At 38.8% G+C, this 17746-nt stretch overlaps 1 protein-coding gene across 1 annotated transcript in view; it reads left to right on the top strand.

Annotated features, from left to right (window-relative positions):
* EMCN (endomucin) overlaps positions 1-17525 on the top strand; it is a 94449-nt gene extending 76924 nt beyond the window's left edge. The window contains exons 6-11 of the mRNA XM_047091042.1: positions 2444-2536; positions 3002-3055; positions 4749-4844; positions 9721-9745; positions 10938-10999; positions 17491-17525. Coding sequence (XP_046946998.1) covers positions 2444-2536; positions 3002-3055; positions 4749-4844; positions 9721-9745; positions 10938-10999; positions 17491-17525 — 365 coding nt within the window. The remainder of the gene's footprint in view (positions 1-2443; positions 2537-3001; positions 3056-4748; positions 4845-9720; positions 9746-10937; positions 11000-17490) is intronic.
* Positions 17526-17746: the final 221 nt, after the last annotated feature.

The following is a 17746-nucleotide window of genomic DNA, read 5'->3' as shown; positions in this document are numbered from 1 at the left end:
TCTCCAGGAAACCAATTCTATAGTCAGATTTGAACCCATGTACTCTGGCTTCAGAATCATGCTCTTAAATACTCCACTATACTTCTCTTGTACATCTTCTGCCAATGCTGCTTTAATAGTAATATAGGATAATAGAGTCTCAACAAAATCCACAGAGATTATCAGCTCTGAACACACCATGGATCCTTCTATCTTAGTCACAGAAAGAATTCCATTAGGCCCACAATTTATGAATTAAGCCAAGAATAACAATTTCATCAATATGAGCATTCTAATAGGCTATCTCAAACCTGTAAGTTAATTTCCATAAGTGGGTCACGACCAATATTGTAAATATTAAATAAAAGACAAGAGAAAACAAAACACCAGAAGGCACTGCACATTATTAGAGGTAAAGTGTGTGTGTGTGTGTGTGTGTGTGTGTGTGTGTGTAATTGCGTGTGTGTAGATGTGCTGGTTTCAAAAATGATTTATTAACTGAACATTTCAGTTAAAATAAAAACAAAAAATTTAAACTCTTTGTCCAAGGAGCCAATAAATTCTTCTTTCAAGAAGGGTTAACTCTTCTTGAAGGGTTAACCTATGGATCATCAGCACTAAGAATTGGCACTGGACTATCAACATGTTTGAAGGAGGAAAGTTTGGAGTTTTATATAAACCACATAGGTTATATTTAGAATTATAGCCATTTAGCTTATCTGTGAGAAGGTAGTAAGATAGGGGCACCTGAGTGTCTTTATTGGTTAAGCATCCGACTCTTGATTTTGGCTCAGGTCATGATCTCCGGGTTCATGAGACTGAGCCCCACGTTGGGCTCTGTGCTGACAGTGCAAAGCCTGCTTGGGATTCTCTCTCTCTCTCCCTCTCCCTCTGCTCTCACTTTCTCTCTCAAAATAAACATTCTTTTTTAAAAAAAGAGAGAAGGTAGTAAGATAAGATTTGGAGTCTCGAAAATTAAGCCTTGGGAAATCCCAGGTGAATTAATGCCATTGGCAATTTAATCAGCCATCTTGTTCTCTACCAACACAATCAAAAGAGCAACATTCTCACTAAAACACTTGACGCTGGAAAAAACAACTAAAAGTACCAAGGTTTCAGCTAGTTCCCAGTCTTTCATTTAGTACTTCTTTTTCTGCCTGTTTAGTGCACTAGTCTGACATTTTTCTTTGTTCTTATGGGCATATATCTAGCTTCCTCCCACAGATCCCTTGCATGGCAAGAACGGTACAGACTCGAAACATCATTCTTCCCCCACAGATGTCAAAAATGCATGAACATGCAATGCGCGATGGACTGTGGGTGGCAAAGAAAGAAGGATCCAAGGCAGTCATAGGCGATATCAATTTCTTTGGTGCAATTATACATGGCACCCATACTCCTAAGGGGGCCATAATTGTAAGAGATGCCTCTTGGTGCAGCCAAGCAGTCAGCTACATATCACTGCACACCCACGGTAGTTAGAGCTCCAGGTGGAGGATGGTGGGGGTTATGGCCTTCACACTGCCAGAACTTAAAATTTAGCAGCGAGACAAGCCAAGCAGGTGTGATAAAAAGAAATCCTTTTAAACTGCATTCTTTGAAAAATAATTCTTTTCCAAAATCATTCGAAATGCAAACTGTGCTTTATCCCAGATTCACGAGGATAGATGCTTTAAGTTTACGAAGCACTTAGGTATTTATATTTCCTTGCAACTTATTGAGATCGGTGGGTTTTGAATAATGCAACTTTATTTATAATTTTTGTTTCAGTCCTTCTGATTGAAGGTTGCAGATGTTGACTTAAGTAAACACATTAATGAGAATAATAATAAGTTAAAATTAATATTTCCTTTGAAAGAAAAGAGCATGGACGGTGGCAGAAATGCAACCAAGCAGCAGTTATTCTAAAGAAGGCACATAAATGTAAACAACTACTGAGCTTTAAAAGTGCAAATGAAGGAATTTTCCTTGATATTTTCCCCAGCCAATCCTTCTAATCAAAGCCTCAACTGCAATCTTTTCTTCAACCACCAAGAAACACGATAAAATCTGAAGTCCTATGCATTTATGTCTATTTTAAGTACAGTGGGGAAAAAAAAAACACCATCCGCCAAAGTTGTAATATCTGAAATGTGAGTACTGTTTTTGAATAGATTCACATCCCACAAGAATTTCATGAAGCAGGTGATAAAGGCGGCAACTTAGGAAAAGAGACTTGCTCAAGCTTTCTTGGCCAGTTCTCGAAGACGTGATGCTGACGCCCAGGTTTTGTGATTCCAAATGTAATCGTCTTTACAGGAAGAATAGATGAACTTATGATTAAGTGTACGGTTGTATGTATCTTATTATTCAACAATAAACCATTTTCCCGGGTCTTCAGAAATGCAAACTGTTTACAGCCACAAAGAAATTCAGTAAGAAGAACCAATACCCTCATCTGACTGCATTTGTGATTTCCCTACAGTTAACACTCTACAGCCAGAGACATCACCTTCTAATGCCAGTACATTACCCTCAATATCAATAACAATTCCAGGAAACATCTCCCAGTTTCAAGGTATGACTTCTGTGTAATATGAGTGGAAGCTTGGTTACTTGATCTCTTCTCACCAAGAAAACCCTACAGTCTTTTTAAAAAAGCTTTATTGAGGTATAATCGAAATACAAAACAAAACTGCAGGGACACAAGCAAACTTTGCAAGTGATAGATTTATCTATTACCTTGCTTGTGATGATAGTTTCACAGGTATATACCTTTGTCCAAACTCATCAAGTTGTATACATTAACTCCCTACCAAATTTGATGTACAAAACAGAGCCCTTTCAGAATGAGATAGTTTTTTTGTTTTTGTTTTTGTTTTTTTTTGGTTTGTTGTTGTTGTTGTTTTCCGCTTGAAGCATCATACTTATAGATCACAGAGGCTTGCTTAAATGGGAGGAGAGGGTGGGTGGGGAAGGACTGGGAAAATGGCATACATTAACCAAAGGTGATTTATTTTTTTTTTCTTTCTTAAAATGATAGATACTGAGGATGCAAAAAATGCAAGCTCTTCTTCAGCCAGCCCCTCTTATTCCAGTGAGTAACGGACATATCTTCATTCACGGCGATAAATACGCAGAACGTTTGAATGTGACTGATAAAGGAGAGGATTCAATTATAGACAGACTTTATCAACTTTACTGAACCTGCAATCCCATTATAATTCTATCTAACTGCTGCTCGCTTAAGAATTTCCTACTATTGAGTCTGTTTTTTTTTTTAATTTTTTAATGTGTTTATTTTTGAAAGAGTGAGACAGCATGAGTTGGGGAAGGGCAGAGAGAGAGGGAGACGCAGAGTCTGAAGCAGGCTCCAGGCTCCGAGCTGTCAGCACAGAGCCTGAAGCAGGGCTCCAACCCACAAACCGTGAGATCATGACCTGAGCTGAAGTCGGATGCTCAACTGACTGAGCCACCGAGGTGCCCCTTGAGTCTGGTTTTAATGAGCACACCCTTGGGATTTTTTCCTTACTTTAGTTCTCAGCAATTACCACCTAGGGTCAAGGTGAATTGATGAGACTAGTCTCAGATAAGCAAAAGTGCACAGGCAGAGGGGTCTATAAAAATGAATTGTTTATCTTCAGAAAACTCTACCTTAATGTTAAAAATGGCCTTTAAAGAAATGCCCCATTTTAGCAAAAACATATATATGTCATATAACACATGTGTATTCTAGGACTGAATAGAAAAAATCCATTAATTTCTCTAGAAATTAAGGATAAAGTGAATGTATATGAAACTGGATTAGAAAAGATTGTCTAATTTTAGGTAAAGCCATTCTATTCAATAAGTCAGCATTACATTTACTGACATGCTAATTCGTGGCATCTTCATTCTGGGAGGCACCAATGATCTCACTCAAGGTCTAATATGAAACAAGCATTTAACCATAAAATTGGAAGTGTAAGCCATCCTACAAAAGAATTGGATAAATATAAGGAGTACATATGCAAGCAGCTAAGAATAACTAATTAAATAAGAACTATAACCTCTGCATCTCTGGTTGTATCCTCATGACAGCTGTCTTGGGAAATGACTGTCAGAACATAAGGCAGGTGCTAAAAACAAAGCAAAACAGCAAGACTCTCCTCTTAAAAACTCACCCTAACTTACTGTCACAACACCTCTCCCTTAAATGCATGACCACATCCACATACATCTCTCTTGGACCATGTGTTCACTTTTAGAAATCGATTCTGCTTTCCACTTATATCCACTTATGCTATTTTATGCTCTTTCTAGTTTTAAGATATCATTATGGAAAGATATTTGTGATATTTTAGGATGCCAACATTATGACTAGAGCAGTTCCAGTATGGGAGATATAGATGATGATGATAGACAGATAGAGAGATAATAGATGATAGATTAGTAACCTTATTATACAATAGTAAAGAATATAATGTGTGAATGTGGGTCACACTATAGTCTAGAGGACACCTCCAGTCTGCCATTTGCTTCACTTCTCCAGTGTCTAAGGTGAGGAACCAGCTCCCTTAGGTTTACAATTTTATTTCAAAAGGCTGCAAGACTGACATCAAGTGGATATGTCAGAAATGACAACTAGAGCAAAACCTTTGAATCAGATAAATCTTCTTTGCCTAAAATATAATATGTCTAATAGAGTGATGTTCGAAGAAGGAAGGATGCATGCATGCTTTTGCTCAGTAAACTACTTACTGTTAAATTCAACAGCCACGCTAATTGACAATGTCTTCAATACGTTTTAGGTATTATTCTGCCAGTGGTTATTGCTTTGATTGTGGTGACCCTTTCAGCATTTATTCTTGTGGGTTTGTATCGAATGTGCTGGAAGACCGACCCAGGTAGGTGACAGGGTTTTGTCTCATTTTGTTTCCTGAAAGATGAATATATATTCAGTCTAAACTTGAATTTAAACTCTTGAGGGGAGAGGAGGATTGCTGAAAGAAAATGCCATGTTGCTTGATCACAGAAATAGAAGAGAAGGGGCAGAGAAACCCATTGAACGCTGACGAATGTAAGGTGTGAGGATTTACTAGTGGCAGATATAATCAAATATGAACAGATTATTTTTAATGAAATAACCCCAGTTTTGTGAGTGGTCAGGGGATTATGGTAGTAAAGAAGGCATAAAATGACATCCCTTATCTGTAGTGAAGATTTTTGTCCACTTCCATGTGACAAAAAATAAAGGTAAGTATTGCTAAGGATTTAGTTGAGGGACCCACAATCTCTAGAGGAGCGTTCTGTGACTTATTCATGGCTGGGGGAGACATCTTCCTTTCGATGAAGGTGTGTTCCATGACTGTGTGTTCTGCTAATTGACTCATCTCCTCAAGACCGAACACGATGGCAATTTTTCGTGAGACTTAAGTGTGACGATTCTTTATTATCCTCCTTCATCTCTCCAATAGCATTTAAGGTCCTTCCACTTTTCTTTAAAATGGCACTGCTAGGGGCGCCTGGGTGGCGCAGTCGGTTAAGCGTCCGACTTCAGCCAGGTCACGATCTCGCGGTCCGTGAGTTCGAGCCCCGCGTCAGGCTCTGGGCTGATGGCCCGGAGCCTGGAGCCTGTTTCCGATTCTGTGTCTCCCTCTCTCTCTGCCCCTCTCCCGTTCATGCTCTGTCTCTCTCTGTCCCAAAAATAAAATAAACGTTGAAAAAAAAAATAAATAAAATGGCACTGCTATTCTTAACTGTAGAGAACAAACTGAGGATTGCTGGAAGGGAGGTGAGTGGGTGAGTAGGAGGAGGAATGGCATAGATGGGTGACAGGCATTAAGGAGGGCACTTGTTGTGATGAGCACTGGATGTTGTATGCAAGTGATGAATCACTAAACTCTACTCCTGAAGTGAAAATAAATAAATAAATAGCACTGCTCTCTTTTATGTCGTCACTCTTTGTTTTTCTTTTTTTTTTTCTTTTTGCTACTTCATCTTTTTTTCCCTCCTCTTAAATACTTCTGGTTTCCATAATTGCATTATATTTTTATTTTTTTAATAATTTTTTTTATTTTAAAAGAGACTGAGATTTACAGAAAAGTCACAAAGATAGTTAAAGAGTTTCCCTACACCGCACACCCCATTTCCCTTATTATTAATATCTGACAGTAGTATTCTATATTTGCCACAATTAATGAACCAATCAATGCATTGTTATTAACTAAATCCTTACTTCATTCAGATTTCCTAGTCTTTTTTCAGTCTGTCTCCTGTCCCAGACACTTGAGCTCTCTCGAACCCCTTTCAGTTCCCATGTTTCAGCAACCCCCTTTCTGTTGCCTTAAGCATAAACCTATATTTCCATCCCAGACCTGAGCCCTGGTTGTCTAGTGGAGGGCCCTCATCCATGCTATTCCCTCTCCTAGAACACCTTGCTCACCACTTACCTTTTATGACATCCCTCATCTGCAATTTATCCATAAAGACCTAGCTCAAACAGCCATTGAGTGTATCTTTCTATAACATGCCATCTCTTTAAGAGGAGTAGAGTGTTTTGTTACTTCTACTTGCACAGAATTTTGTAATATTATTCATCACATTATCGAACAGTTACTTCTCTATGTGCCTGCGTCCACTGCAGGGTGGGTCTTTGTTGGGGCTGCCATAACAAAAATACCACGGTAGGGTGGTTTAAACAACAAACATTTATCACAGATCTAGAAGCTGAGAAGTCTGATCCAGGCATCCTCAGATTTGATGTCTGATGAGGGCACTCTCCCCGCTTTGTAGAAAGCCACCCTTTTACCGTGTCTTCACATGGTAGAGGGGACAGGAGAGCTCTCTGGGATCTCTTTTATAAGGGCACAAATCCCCTTCATGAGGACTCCCCCTTCCTGACCTAATGACCTTCCAAAGGCTCCACTTCCTAATACTATCCCATTGGGCATTAAGATTTAACAGATGAGTTTTAGGAGGACACAGACATTCAGTCCGTGACATCGGGCAAGCCCTCCAAGTCACAAACCACATATCGTTCACATTGCACTGTGTATAATACATAGCAGAGCCTTGCTTGCTGCTTGTTGACTTAAATTTTTAATTTTCAGTAAAATGGAACCTTCCCTTACCTCACTTCAACTCTAAATATTTTACTAACACAACGCTACCTAAGTCTCATATACTCTTAAAAAAGTAAACATCAATTATTTTTATAAGATATGCAAGCCACACTATTCTGGGTTTACCCCCTTGAACAATGTGCTCCCAGGACACTAGTGGATGCTGCTCCTGAGCCCAGTCCCTGACCATGTACCTCACGGAGAGTTCGGGGCCCAAGCGTGACAGTACGAGGCAAAGTTACGAAAACCGGTAGTGTTCATTATAGCTCTTGTGGGAAAATAAGAAAAAAACAAAGACATGCCTTTCCCTTTGGGAGTTAGTGAATAAACTTCTTAATAATGTCTGAAATATGTTTCCTTAGTTTCCAGAGGGGAAATAGCAATTTTATAAATCAGTTTAATTTCTCTAAGTTTCTAAAACACCAATACTATTTTATATGGGAAATCGACTATCCAAGTTGAAGCCTGTGGGTGTTGAGTAGGATAGGTAAAAAAATTAATGGGCTAAATCCATTTGTAAAAATACCCGGTACTGGGGCGCCTGGGTGGCGCAGTCGGTAAAGCGTCCGACTTCAGCCAGGTCACGATCTCGCGGTCCGTGAGTTCGAGCCCCGCGTCAGGCTCTGGGCTGATGGCTCGGAGCCTGGAGCCTGTTTCTGATGCTGTGTCTCCCTCTCTCTCTGCCCCTCCCCCGTTCATGCTCTGTCTCTCTCTGTCCCAAAAATAAATAAAAAGCGTTGAAAAAAAAATTAAAAAAAAAAAAAATACCCGGTACTGAAAGACTGCTTTGCATAAGAAGATTTGCAACTAAGTTATTTGAAAAGTTGACATTTTCTATTAAAGAAATGAATTGGATGAACTGGATCATTCAGGGGGAAAAAGTGTATAAAATACCTATAGCTATGGAGAGTTATTCTTTTTTTTTAACATTTATTTATTTTTGAGAGAGAGCGAGCATGAGCGGGGGAGGGGCAGAGAGAGAGAAGGAGACACAGAATCTGAAGCAGGCTCCAGGCTCTGAGCTGTCAGCACAGAGCCTGATGCGGGGCTTGAAGCCACAAACTGTGAGATCATGACCTGAGCCAAAGTCGGATGCTCAACCGACTGAGCCACCCAGGGGCCCCTGGAGAGTTATTTTGAAAGCATATAATACTTTATAACCAAGTTCGGTAATTGTACAATCAGCAAAATCTATGTGGTTATTGTTAACTTTGCTTTCCGAACAGACTTTTACAGCATTGTTATTAAATTGGCACCATTAAACACCCACAGTTCAACTCTCTTCAAGTGTGTGGGTTAGACTTCAAGTTCAGAAAATTTGTAAACATTCTCTGCTTTCTGGAAGACAACATGAATCAGAGATGTCGGTATAAAATTAAGCTTATCTGGATAATGTCGACAGTAGTCCGAGCTTTAACCTAAGTAAGAACAGCACCTATGCAGAAGGTAGTCTGTTCATTCTGCTAATGAACCTGTATTACAGTATTCTAAGGGGAAAAAAAGGCATAGAAAAAAATATCAACTCACTTTGAAGCAGGGCCATAAGCATCATGAGTGATATCATACATAACGCTTAAAATAGGAATTTAAAAATGCTGTTAAAATCCTACTGATGTTGGGAACACAGAGTTAGACTGGTGAACAGCATATGGCGCCATGAATTATATCCTAGGGATTAAGAGTCATGATGGTGTATCTTAGCCAAGATGACAGAAATAGAGGTAGCCAAAATATTAGTGGAAATCAAACTCTTTATAAAACAATGATGGTCATTGCCAGGAGACTTAGAGTGAAAAGGCCCATCCCAATGACAAGGGCTACATTAGACGTGAAAGGAATTCCAAGCGACGAAAGCTGAGTAGCAATGAAATAAAACCACAGCACAGTCAGGAACAAAACGAGGGGGCCCTAGGCAATTACATTAAATAGTTTGCCTAATTTGCCACAAGGTTTGACCACCAACATATCCTCCCTAAAGGCCAAGGCTTTGTGCAGAATGAATCATTCTGAATTCTCACTCTACACCCAAAATGTCTTCTACCAGACTGTGGCGCAGCAGCCAGGCAAAGCAAACAAAAGATTAGCTATAGTTAGTAGCCTCAGTGACATTTTGCAGGGCACTTTTGAGAGGCTGAATCAGTGGGCTCCAGATGCAATTAGAGGCAATGTCTACGTCGTCGTTCGCCACAAATACAGTGGCTTGTGTCTCCAGAAAGAGCAATGTATGAAGGAGAGCCAAAGATCCAATTCTCTGGTATAAAAAGGTAATTGGATATTTTGAGGGAAATTTTTTTCCAGAGATACTAAAATAAACTGAAACATTTTCTGCTGTCTGTGGGATGTGTGACCATGGATAGTAGTTTCACATAGCAATATGAAACTATAAGATTAAAATTAGTCCAGAACTAAATTCAGGGGAGTTGTCCCACTTAGGGCTATTCCATGAATGTGTCAGCCATACCTGAGGAATAGTTGTAACCATATATGAGAAAAAGTCCAGTGGGGCAGCAGGGGAGATTTTTTAAAAGTTACAGAATGGCTTTATAAACATCTCTGCACAGAAAGTAGCTGGGGTCTGGGAGTGGGTGCTTTTATTGCGGGCGGGGGGGGGTTGTAGCCAGCTTCTCACAGCTGTAATAACAATTCTCTTCTCCTTTAGGCACACCGGAAAATGGAAATGACCAGTAAGTAGCCACATCATTTTTTTTCCAGAAGCTCTGACTCTACCATATCTGTATCTGTATATCTACATGTAACATTAATCTTCTACTCACACTTTTTTTTTTGGTTTAGTTTTAAAACAAATTGTGCAAAAATCACTAGAAATAGAATTTGGCTATTTGTCAGAACTCTCTATCCAACAGAGAGATTCCAACAACTAAAAGGGAAGATTTGCTCTTAAACTTGGATAAAGTAATAAAATGGGAAATCCAAACATGGAATGCAAAGAGAAAAGAATGCATAAAAATAGCCAGAAAGAAAAACCTCATAGAGATTTTTAAGATAGAGTTTTAAGATAGCTTTCCCAGTGAAAATTTCAGTATGTTCATCACAGTTAGGGAATAATCATGCTTATGCTTTGAGACAGCACTGAGTGGCTTTATCCTAGCAGTCGATGGTTATTGTACTTTGACTTTATTAAAACAAAAAAGCAGTGCTTACCAATCCAGGCAACTGTTACAGTCAAGGTTCTCCAAAGAGACAAATCGTTTTAATGTCAAAAACAAATTTTGTAGTTAAGATTTTGTTGTTGACCTGAATTTGTAGGTTGCCTTTATGGAGTTGTGAACTTTAAAAATAACATCCCTAGATCACCTACCTTTCTTTATTAGAAACAGAGTCTCTTGAGATGTCCAAGTAAAGGAATCTGGGTTTAAAACTGTTTCAAATCTGAGAAAGGATTTAGTGGAGACTCTTGGTTAGAATAGACAGTTCAGCTGCTATAGTGCGGTAGATAGGGCCTCATGAAAAGGGATATCCCCAGAACTCAACATTAGCCCAAAAGGTTTGGAAACATTCCTATGCCTTCCTTCAGGCACCAGAGACCTTTGTGATATGGACCTTGTGTCAAGTGTTTCACGTGTTCTGTTTCTGTTTTATCTGATTATGATTGCTTAACGGTGTGACAGAGATTGATTGGCTTTATTGTAGAGGCAAAAAGTGCTATAAAAGTATACGTCTGTCTGTATGTAAAAAGACACGTTTTCCCATAGAAACACACACACACACACACACACACACACACACACACACACACACATATATATATGTGCTTTTGTGTCTTCTTCATTCTGTTTATATCCTGTATACTTTCTTTCACAGAGACATACAATGCTAATTACTGCAGTGTTCACTTATGTTTTCTGTTCCAAATAGACCTCAATCCGATAAAGAGAGTGTGAAGCTTCTCACTGTTAAGACAATTTCTCATGAGTCTGGTAAGTATCCAGATTGTCGATTAGCTGAAAATGGTTATTTCAAAATTTTTTTAACATGTATTCATTTTTGAGAGACAGAGAGAGACAGAGCGTGAGTGGGGGACGGGCAGAGAGAGGGAGGTACAGAATCCGAAGCAGGCTCCAGGCTCTGAGCTGTCAGCACAGAGCCCGACGCGGGGCTTGAACCCATGAACCGTGAGATCATGACCTGAGACGAAGTCAGACGCTTAACCGACTGAGCCACTCAGGTGCCCCTGAAAATAGTTATTTCAAAATTGAACTTGGATTTTGTTCATGTGAAACACAATCAAAAAGCATAATTTATTTGGAAATAATTAGTAACTCCCCCAAAATACAAAATTCTCCTATTGGGGAAAGATGAATCCTAGAAATATTATTTTTGGTAAGATTATTGGACTATGGTACTTTTAGAGGTTGCTTTTTATGATATGTATATGTGTCCTAAAGAAGGGGTGGGGACTTGAGGCATTTTCTATTCTGTAGCAGTAGCAGAAAGAACATTAAATGTACCACCCGGTTTTTTATTAATGCTGTTGTTTTATTTTTGCTAAGGGCTATCTATAGTCAGCTAGAACCAGGACTCATCAGTTAAAAATATAAATCCTATTTTGTATCATTTCATATCATTTTAATTGGGTTTCTCAATGAGGAGAAACATAATCTCCTGTTGGTAACATTTAAATTTCTTTTTTCCAATTTCCTAGGTTTTTTAATTAGATTTGAAATGTGTAAGTTCTTCAAAATATAGATTGTGATTTATATTAATTATATTTGCGTCAAGAGTAATGAAAAATGAAATGTCAGATAGCTTTTAAGAAATGAAGAATTACAGATTTTTTTCTTATTTTGGGTAGACCCAATATTTAAAACATCAGTATTACAAAACAGCCATATGAATAATAGGGGCACCTGGGTGGCTCAGTTGGTTGAGCATCCGACTCTTGATTTGGGCTCAGGTCATGATCCCAGGACCATGGGATCGAGGCCTGCATCAGGCTCCATGCAGAGCTTGGGATTCTTTCTTTCTTCCTCTGCCCCTCATTCTCTCTCTCTCTCTTTCTCTCTCTCTCTCTCTCTCTCTCTCTCTTTCTCTCTCTCTCTCTCTCTCTCTTTCCCTCTAAAATACAAAATAAAAAAATAAAAGATAATTATTCACTCAACAAAACAATCCATGTGGATCTAATTTAAATATCAAGTGAAATGAGTACACTTACAATATGCAGTTCCCCCTATTTCACCTGTACAAAATAGTCACAGAATACAGATGGTATGCAACATGAGAGCTTTAGAATGACCGGCTCCATTTTACATATGCAGCAAAAAACAATTTTGGCAAACAAAAAGCAGCCAATATTGTCCCAATTCAAGAGCAAGATATCAAAGGCTGAATGTGGTCCCAACTTCAGGTAGGAAGTTCTAACTAGAACAAACTACACCAGGCAGACAGAAGACTTGAAAACTGAAGAAGGGTACCCAGAACCTGCAGACATGCCCAGACCCCTCATGTGAGTCATTTGCTCTTATGAGAGACCTTCTTCATTCTTGTATCTAGTCTACTCTTCGATGTACACATTTCCTTTATTCCCACTGTGTTATCTTGGAGGTAACCGTCTTAATGGGCAACGGAATAAAATTCATTCATAGAATAATTGGAAACCACTTACAGTTTTCCCCTGGTTGTTCCCCAGCCTCAACTAAATTGCTATGCCTATTCTACCAGGTCAGGGAAGACCAGCCTACATGTGAACTAGTCTTAAATAAGGATCTTAAATGGTGATCACACCATTTGCCAAGAAAAGTTCTCAGAACCTGCCTGTGTCTAGACAAGCATCACAATAATTTCATGCACTCTCCTTAATCCCTTGGGGATTTAACAAAACACTCTGCAGCCTTGGGGCTCTCCGAGCTGTGGGTTAGCAGGCTAACGAGCATTTGGAAGAAGACTCCATGTAGAGACCCTGTCGCTATCCTTGTGAGGAGAGGGCTGGGATCAGGACCACCTGCTCTACTGCCCCCCATTTCTATCAGGGAAATGACAACTGACACCAGAATTGAGGCTTGAGGATTGGAAAACTCCAGAGAAGCTTGTGTTTCTTGGTTGCAAATTTAATACGTGATTCTTCTTTAAGGTCCAAGGAAAATTCGACAAAAACTGATATCTCCCACTCACATTGTCACAAGGGTAATTAATCAGTGAAATAGACTATGGTGAGGTAGTTAGGAAGACCCTTAATTCTCCAAGATTCCTTTTCATCATAAGGAAATTTTTAGGTCACAGGTTTAAGGAGGAAGTATTACCATGTAAATAATAAAATCTATTCTCTGGTTCCTTTGTTTCTGCCAACCTTAATTTAAGAATCATACCTCTTTTAATGAAGTAACCTCTCAATGGTCAGCCCATCCTGATTTTCATGGGAAATATTTGGTGATAGGAAAAAACTGAAATTGTGCATTCAGAGTCTGTTTCAATAGCCTAGAATTAATAATCTAAAACACAATGATCTCCAAATGCTGTTTGTACTACCACGATTTTTATTAAAGTCTGGCCCCTGAAACACTCATCAACAAATCTCTGTTCACTCTCTTTTAAATTCAAATATGTTTTTTTAATAAAACTATGCTCACAATACTCAACAGAAGTTACATTGTTATAACTATTTTTACCCAAATATCTTTTGCCCAACAGTAACACTTTTCCTCAAAGGTAACTAGAATAAAACCTAAAATGGTTAGGTTTGGTACAAATGCACACCTTTGGCCAAATTTTCCACTATCTCCTATATAAAAGTTTTAATAAATCTGAAAAATACAGAAAATAATTTGATAGAGCGAATATCTGACTACCCACCATTCAGAATTGATGACTGTTACATTTCATGTTATTTGCTCTGTGGCCTAAGAAATATAGTGCTAATGTGCCTAAGTGGTAACAAAATGAAATTTGAGCTTCAATGGCCATAAGAACTCATTGGATTAGTCAGTACTTTAATTTATAAACTCTGGTATTATATCTCAGAATAAACTGTGCCATTTTAGAGGTCAATAAATCATGTTTCCAAGGAAACAGAGCTCTGTAGCAACCCATCGTCAGGGGAAATGCCAGTGAATACTAAAGTGTCTGGGTTTCCAGAAGCCTCCATGAGCCATAGTTATTGTTCTGGTCATTTTCTCCTAATAAGACAGTTCCTTGCTCCAAAGCCTCCTCTGATTAGGCCATGTTGTTTATCCATCCACACCTCTTGCTTTCTTCAAATATGTGCTCTCTCAAGTAGGTTCTTCTGCTGAAAATGTAACCCATAAATGTTTGCAATTTGATTATTTAAATTAGGAGTTTTCTTCAATGTAAAAGAAAAAGTCTGCTAGAGTACAACAAGAATCTGCTTTCAGAAAGAAATGAGCACCAAATATAGCAGATCAGGCAACCCTTTATGAGAACATACAAGATCCCACTCAGCTTTAGTAAGGAATCTTGCCAAGTTAAACATTACCATGATTGACTGCAAAATATACATATGTGCCATAATGCATTTTAAATATGATTGCTACTTATATCACATCTCAGAAAGTTAATATACATTGCCTTTTTTTAATATTAAAGACTGTAAGAATTATGAAGAAAATTCCTTAAAGAATATATGACTTCCCAGAAGAAAGAAAGCATAGTATCTTTGAATTTCATTTTAAAGTACTACTTGAGGGATGCTTGGGTGGATCAGTTGGTTAAATGTCTGACTCTTGATTTCAGCTCAGGTCACGATCTCACAGTTCATGAGATCGAGCCCCACCTCAGGCTCTGCACTGACAGCACAGAGACTGCTTGTTCTGTTCTCTCTCTCTCTCAAAATAAATAAATAAAGGTAAAAAAATAAAGCACTACTTGACATTGAACCATTTGGAAGAAGAAAAAGCAGATCTTAACTCATAATTTTCCTCTGCTTAGAAAACTGCTAGGTTTGTATTATCTAAGATGAAGTTCAAACACTTTGGCATGTCTACAAGGCCTTTCGTGATGCACCAGACTTCCTCTTGCTTAGTTTGCAAACCACGTACTAACTCATATTCTCCAGGCACTATTCATCTCCCGTCCTTGTCTTCCTTGCTGAACTCAAGCTCTTTTGAAGGAGGAGATGGTGTCTTGCTCCCTTTTGTCAAGCCTTCTCTCCCCCACCCCCTGCCACTTCCCCATTACGGTAATGACACATTATGAGTATATTGTTAGTATACTAACACTAATTAGTATATTATGGTAATTACTCCTTAAATGTGCAGTCATTTTTTTGCTTATTTATTTTTACAAATGAAAGAAAGAAAGAAAGGAAGAAAGAAAGAAAGAAAGAAAGAAAGTGTGAAGATGAGGAAAAAGATGAACGGATTTAGAAAGGCATACATCGATTCAGCTTCTGTCTTCTCAGCCCTTCAATATCTGCCCATACCCTGCATTTCCATCAAGCCTTCTTTGACTGTCCTAGGTGTACATGGTCTTTTCCTCTTCCAAACTTGTTTTTTTTCATTTGGCAAATCAATATATATCACTGCCTTGAAATAGCTCTTTATGGCTTACACTTCCATTTTATTTATTTTTTATTAATTTTTGTTAATGTTTATTCATACTTGAGAGAGAGGAAGAGAGAGAGAGAGACAGTGAGCATGAGTGGGGGAGCAGCAGAGAGATATGGAGACAGAATCCGAAGCAGGCTCCAGGCTCTGAGCTGTCAGCACAGACCCCAACACAGGGCTCGAACTCACAAGCTGTGAGCTCATGACCTGAGCCGAAGTCAGACACTTAACTGACTGAGCCACCCAAGAGCTCCTTAAACTTCCATTTTAATATTTGACCACATTTTGCATAATGAAGAATAGAGAAAACTAGAGAATAGAAGAGAATTAAAAAGTTCTCATGAAACGCAACACAATACAATCATTAATGGCTTGGTGTATCTCTTTCCAGCTGTTTCTTTTGTAGGTGCATGTTTCATTTGCTTTTACCAAAGACATTATTATAACCTATTGGATTCATATTGTAACTGAATCTTTCTCGTATTTTCTATTCCCAGTTAGACAGAACTTGGAGGGAGATATTAAGAATTGGAATGATTTTCAGGGCACCTAGGTGGCTCAGTCAGGTGAGGGTCCGACTTTGCCTCAGGTCGTGATCTCACGATTCGTGGGTTCGAGCCCCGCATCGGGCTCTGTGCTGACAGCTCAGAGCCTGGATCCTGCTTCGGATTCTGTGACTCCTTCTCTCTCTGCCCCTCCCCCACTCACACTTTCTCACTCTCTCTCTCTCTCTCTCTCTCTCTGTTGCTCAAAAGTAAATGTAAAAAACAAATTAAAAGAAAGAATTGGAATGATTTTCATAAGCTTCGCCTGACATGACTCTGACAAACAGTAGGGGTTCAATACTTTTTTTATTTTGTTCACTTCTCATTCCTGTACTTCATAGTCGCGGATTCCAGGAGGTGCTGTGCTTTTTGCAAAATAACAATAGTGAGCACAGAGTTGTGCTGGAAAGCGGCTAGGAGGGCTGTCGCTCTGTGCCTGGGATTTCTCAGAGCATGGCACCTAAGGGGTTCTTGAAAGGGAGTCCCGGGTTGTTCTCCTGGTTGGTCTCTGGCACCATTTATTACCACCATGATAGTGCCGGTGACAGGTGACATTAACGGAGTTTCCAGAAGACAAGTTTCTAAAAGACAGATAAAAGTTGGAGCAAAACAATGACATTTATTCTCAAAGCTGGAGACTTTGACCCATACTGCTTTTATATAGTGTGACTGATGTTGATACTTGAATCTACCTGAAAGATGCAGGTAGCGTGCAGTGTGTTGATCATGAATGAATTCAGGGGCATGTAAAAACACTTGGGATCCTCTGCTTCCCATTATCCTAGGTCAATATTTATATTTATATTTATATTTGTATTTGTATTTATATTTGTATTTATATTTATATTTATATTTATATTTATATTGGGTGACGGAATAACACTGTTATTTTGACTAAAGCCCCCTCTACTGCTCTGTATATCACCAAAGGGTTTATGTTGGCTTCCAAATTCCTTTTCACAAAACTCTTACCCAACTCTTTAAACAGAGGACCCTAGAATGTCTTCCTGATAAAATGGCAGTTTAAATATATAATACAGTTTTGCTTAGGCTCAAGGAACAAGCAAAAAACTATAACTCATTCCCGAGAGTGCCTCTCTTATTATCACTTCCTGACTCACAACCCCTGCTCCCAGAGAATTAGTTGAGCATTGCTCCTTTAGGGTGGAAACAGATGATGGTGGAACAAAGCTCGTAAATCTTGGTGAACAATTTCCAGGCGATACCAAGAGGCAGATTGTGGCTCTAATGACATTCTTGCCGGGAAATTGGACTTTCCTTGAAAAATAAAAAACAAGCCAAGAAACCTTATTTTCATCCCTATTCACTCTCTGAGCTTAGAGATCAAAACATTTCTTTTGTTTGTAGGTGAGCACTCTGCACAAGGAAAAACCAAGAACTGACAGCTTGATGAATCCTCTCCACACCTGGGCAATAAATATGTAAGTTTTTTTAATTTCATTCAGTGAGATGCTCATTAATATCTGCTTTGTTAGAGTGCTGTAGCTTAGATTATCTCGAAAGACTTTTACAAGCTGAAAAGTTAATGGTTTGTGTCAGGGAGACCATCATTATCTATTTGTCTAAAAACAAACTCTAAGAAGATTTGCCAGAGAACTGCATA

The sequence above is a fragment of the Lynx rufus genome, unplaced genomic scaffold, assembly GCF_022079265.1.
Source record: "Lynx rufus isolate CCGP_SWC_20201006 ecotype Redwood Valley unplaced genomic scaffold, mLynRuf1.p SCAF_3, whole genome shotgun sequence".
Classification (NCBI taxonomy): domain Eukaryota; kingdom Metazoa; phylum Chordata; class Mammalia; order Carnivora; family Felidae; genus Lynx; species Lynx rufus.
Note: the sequence above shows the minus strand (reverse complement) of the source record. Positions and strands in the feature narration are given on the sequence as shown.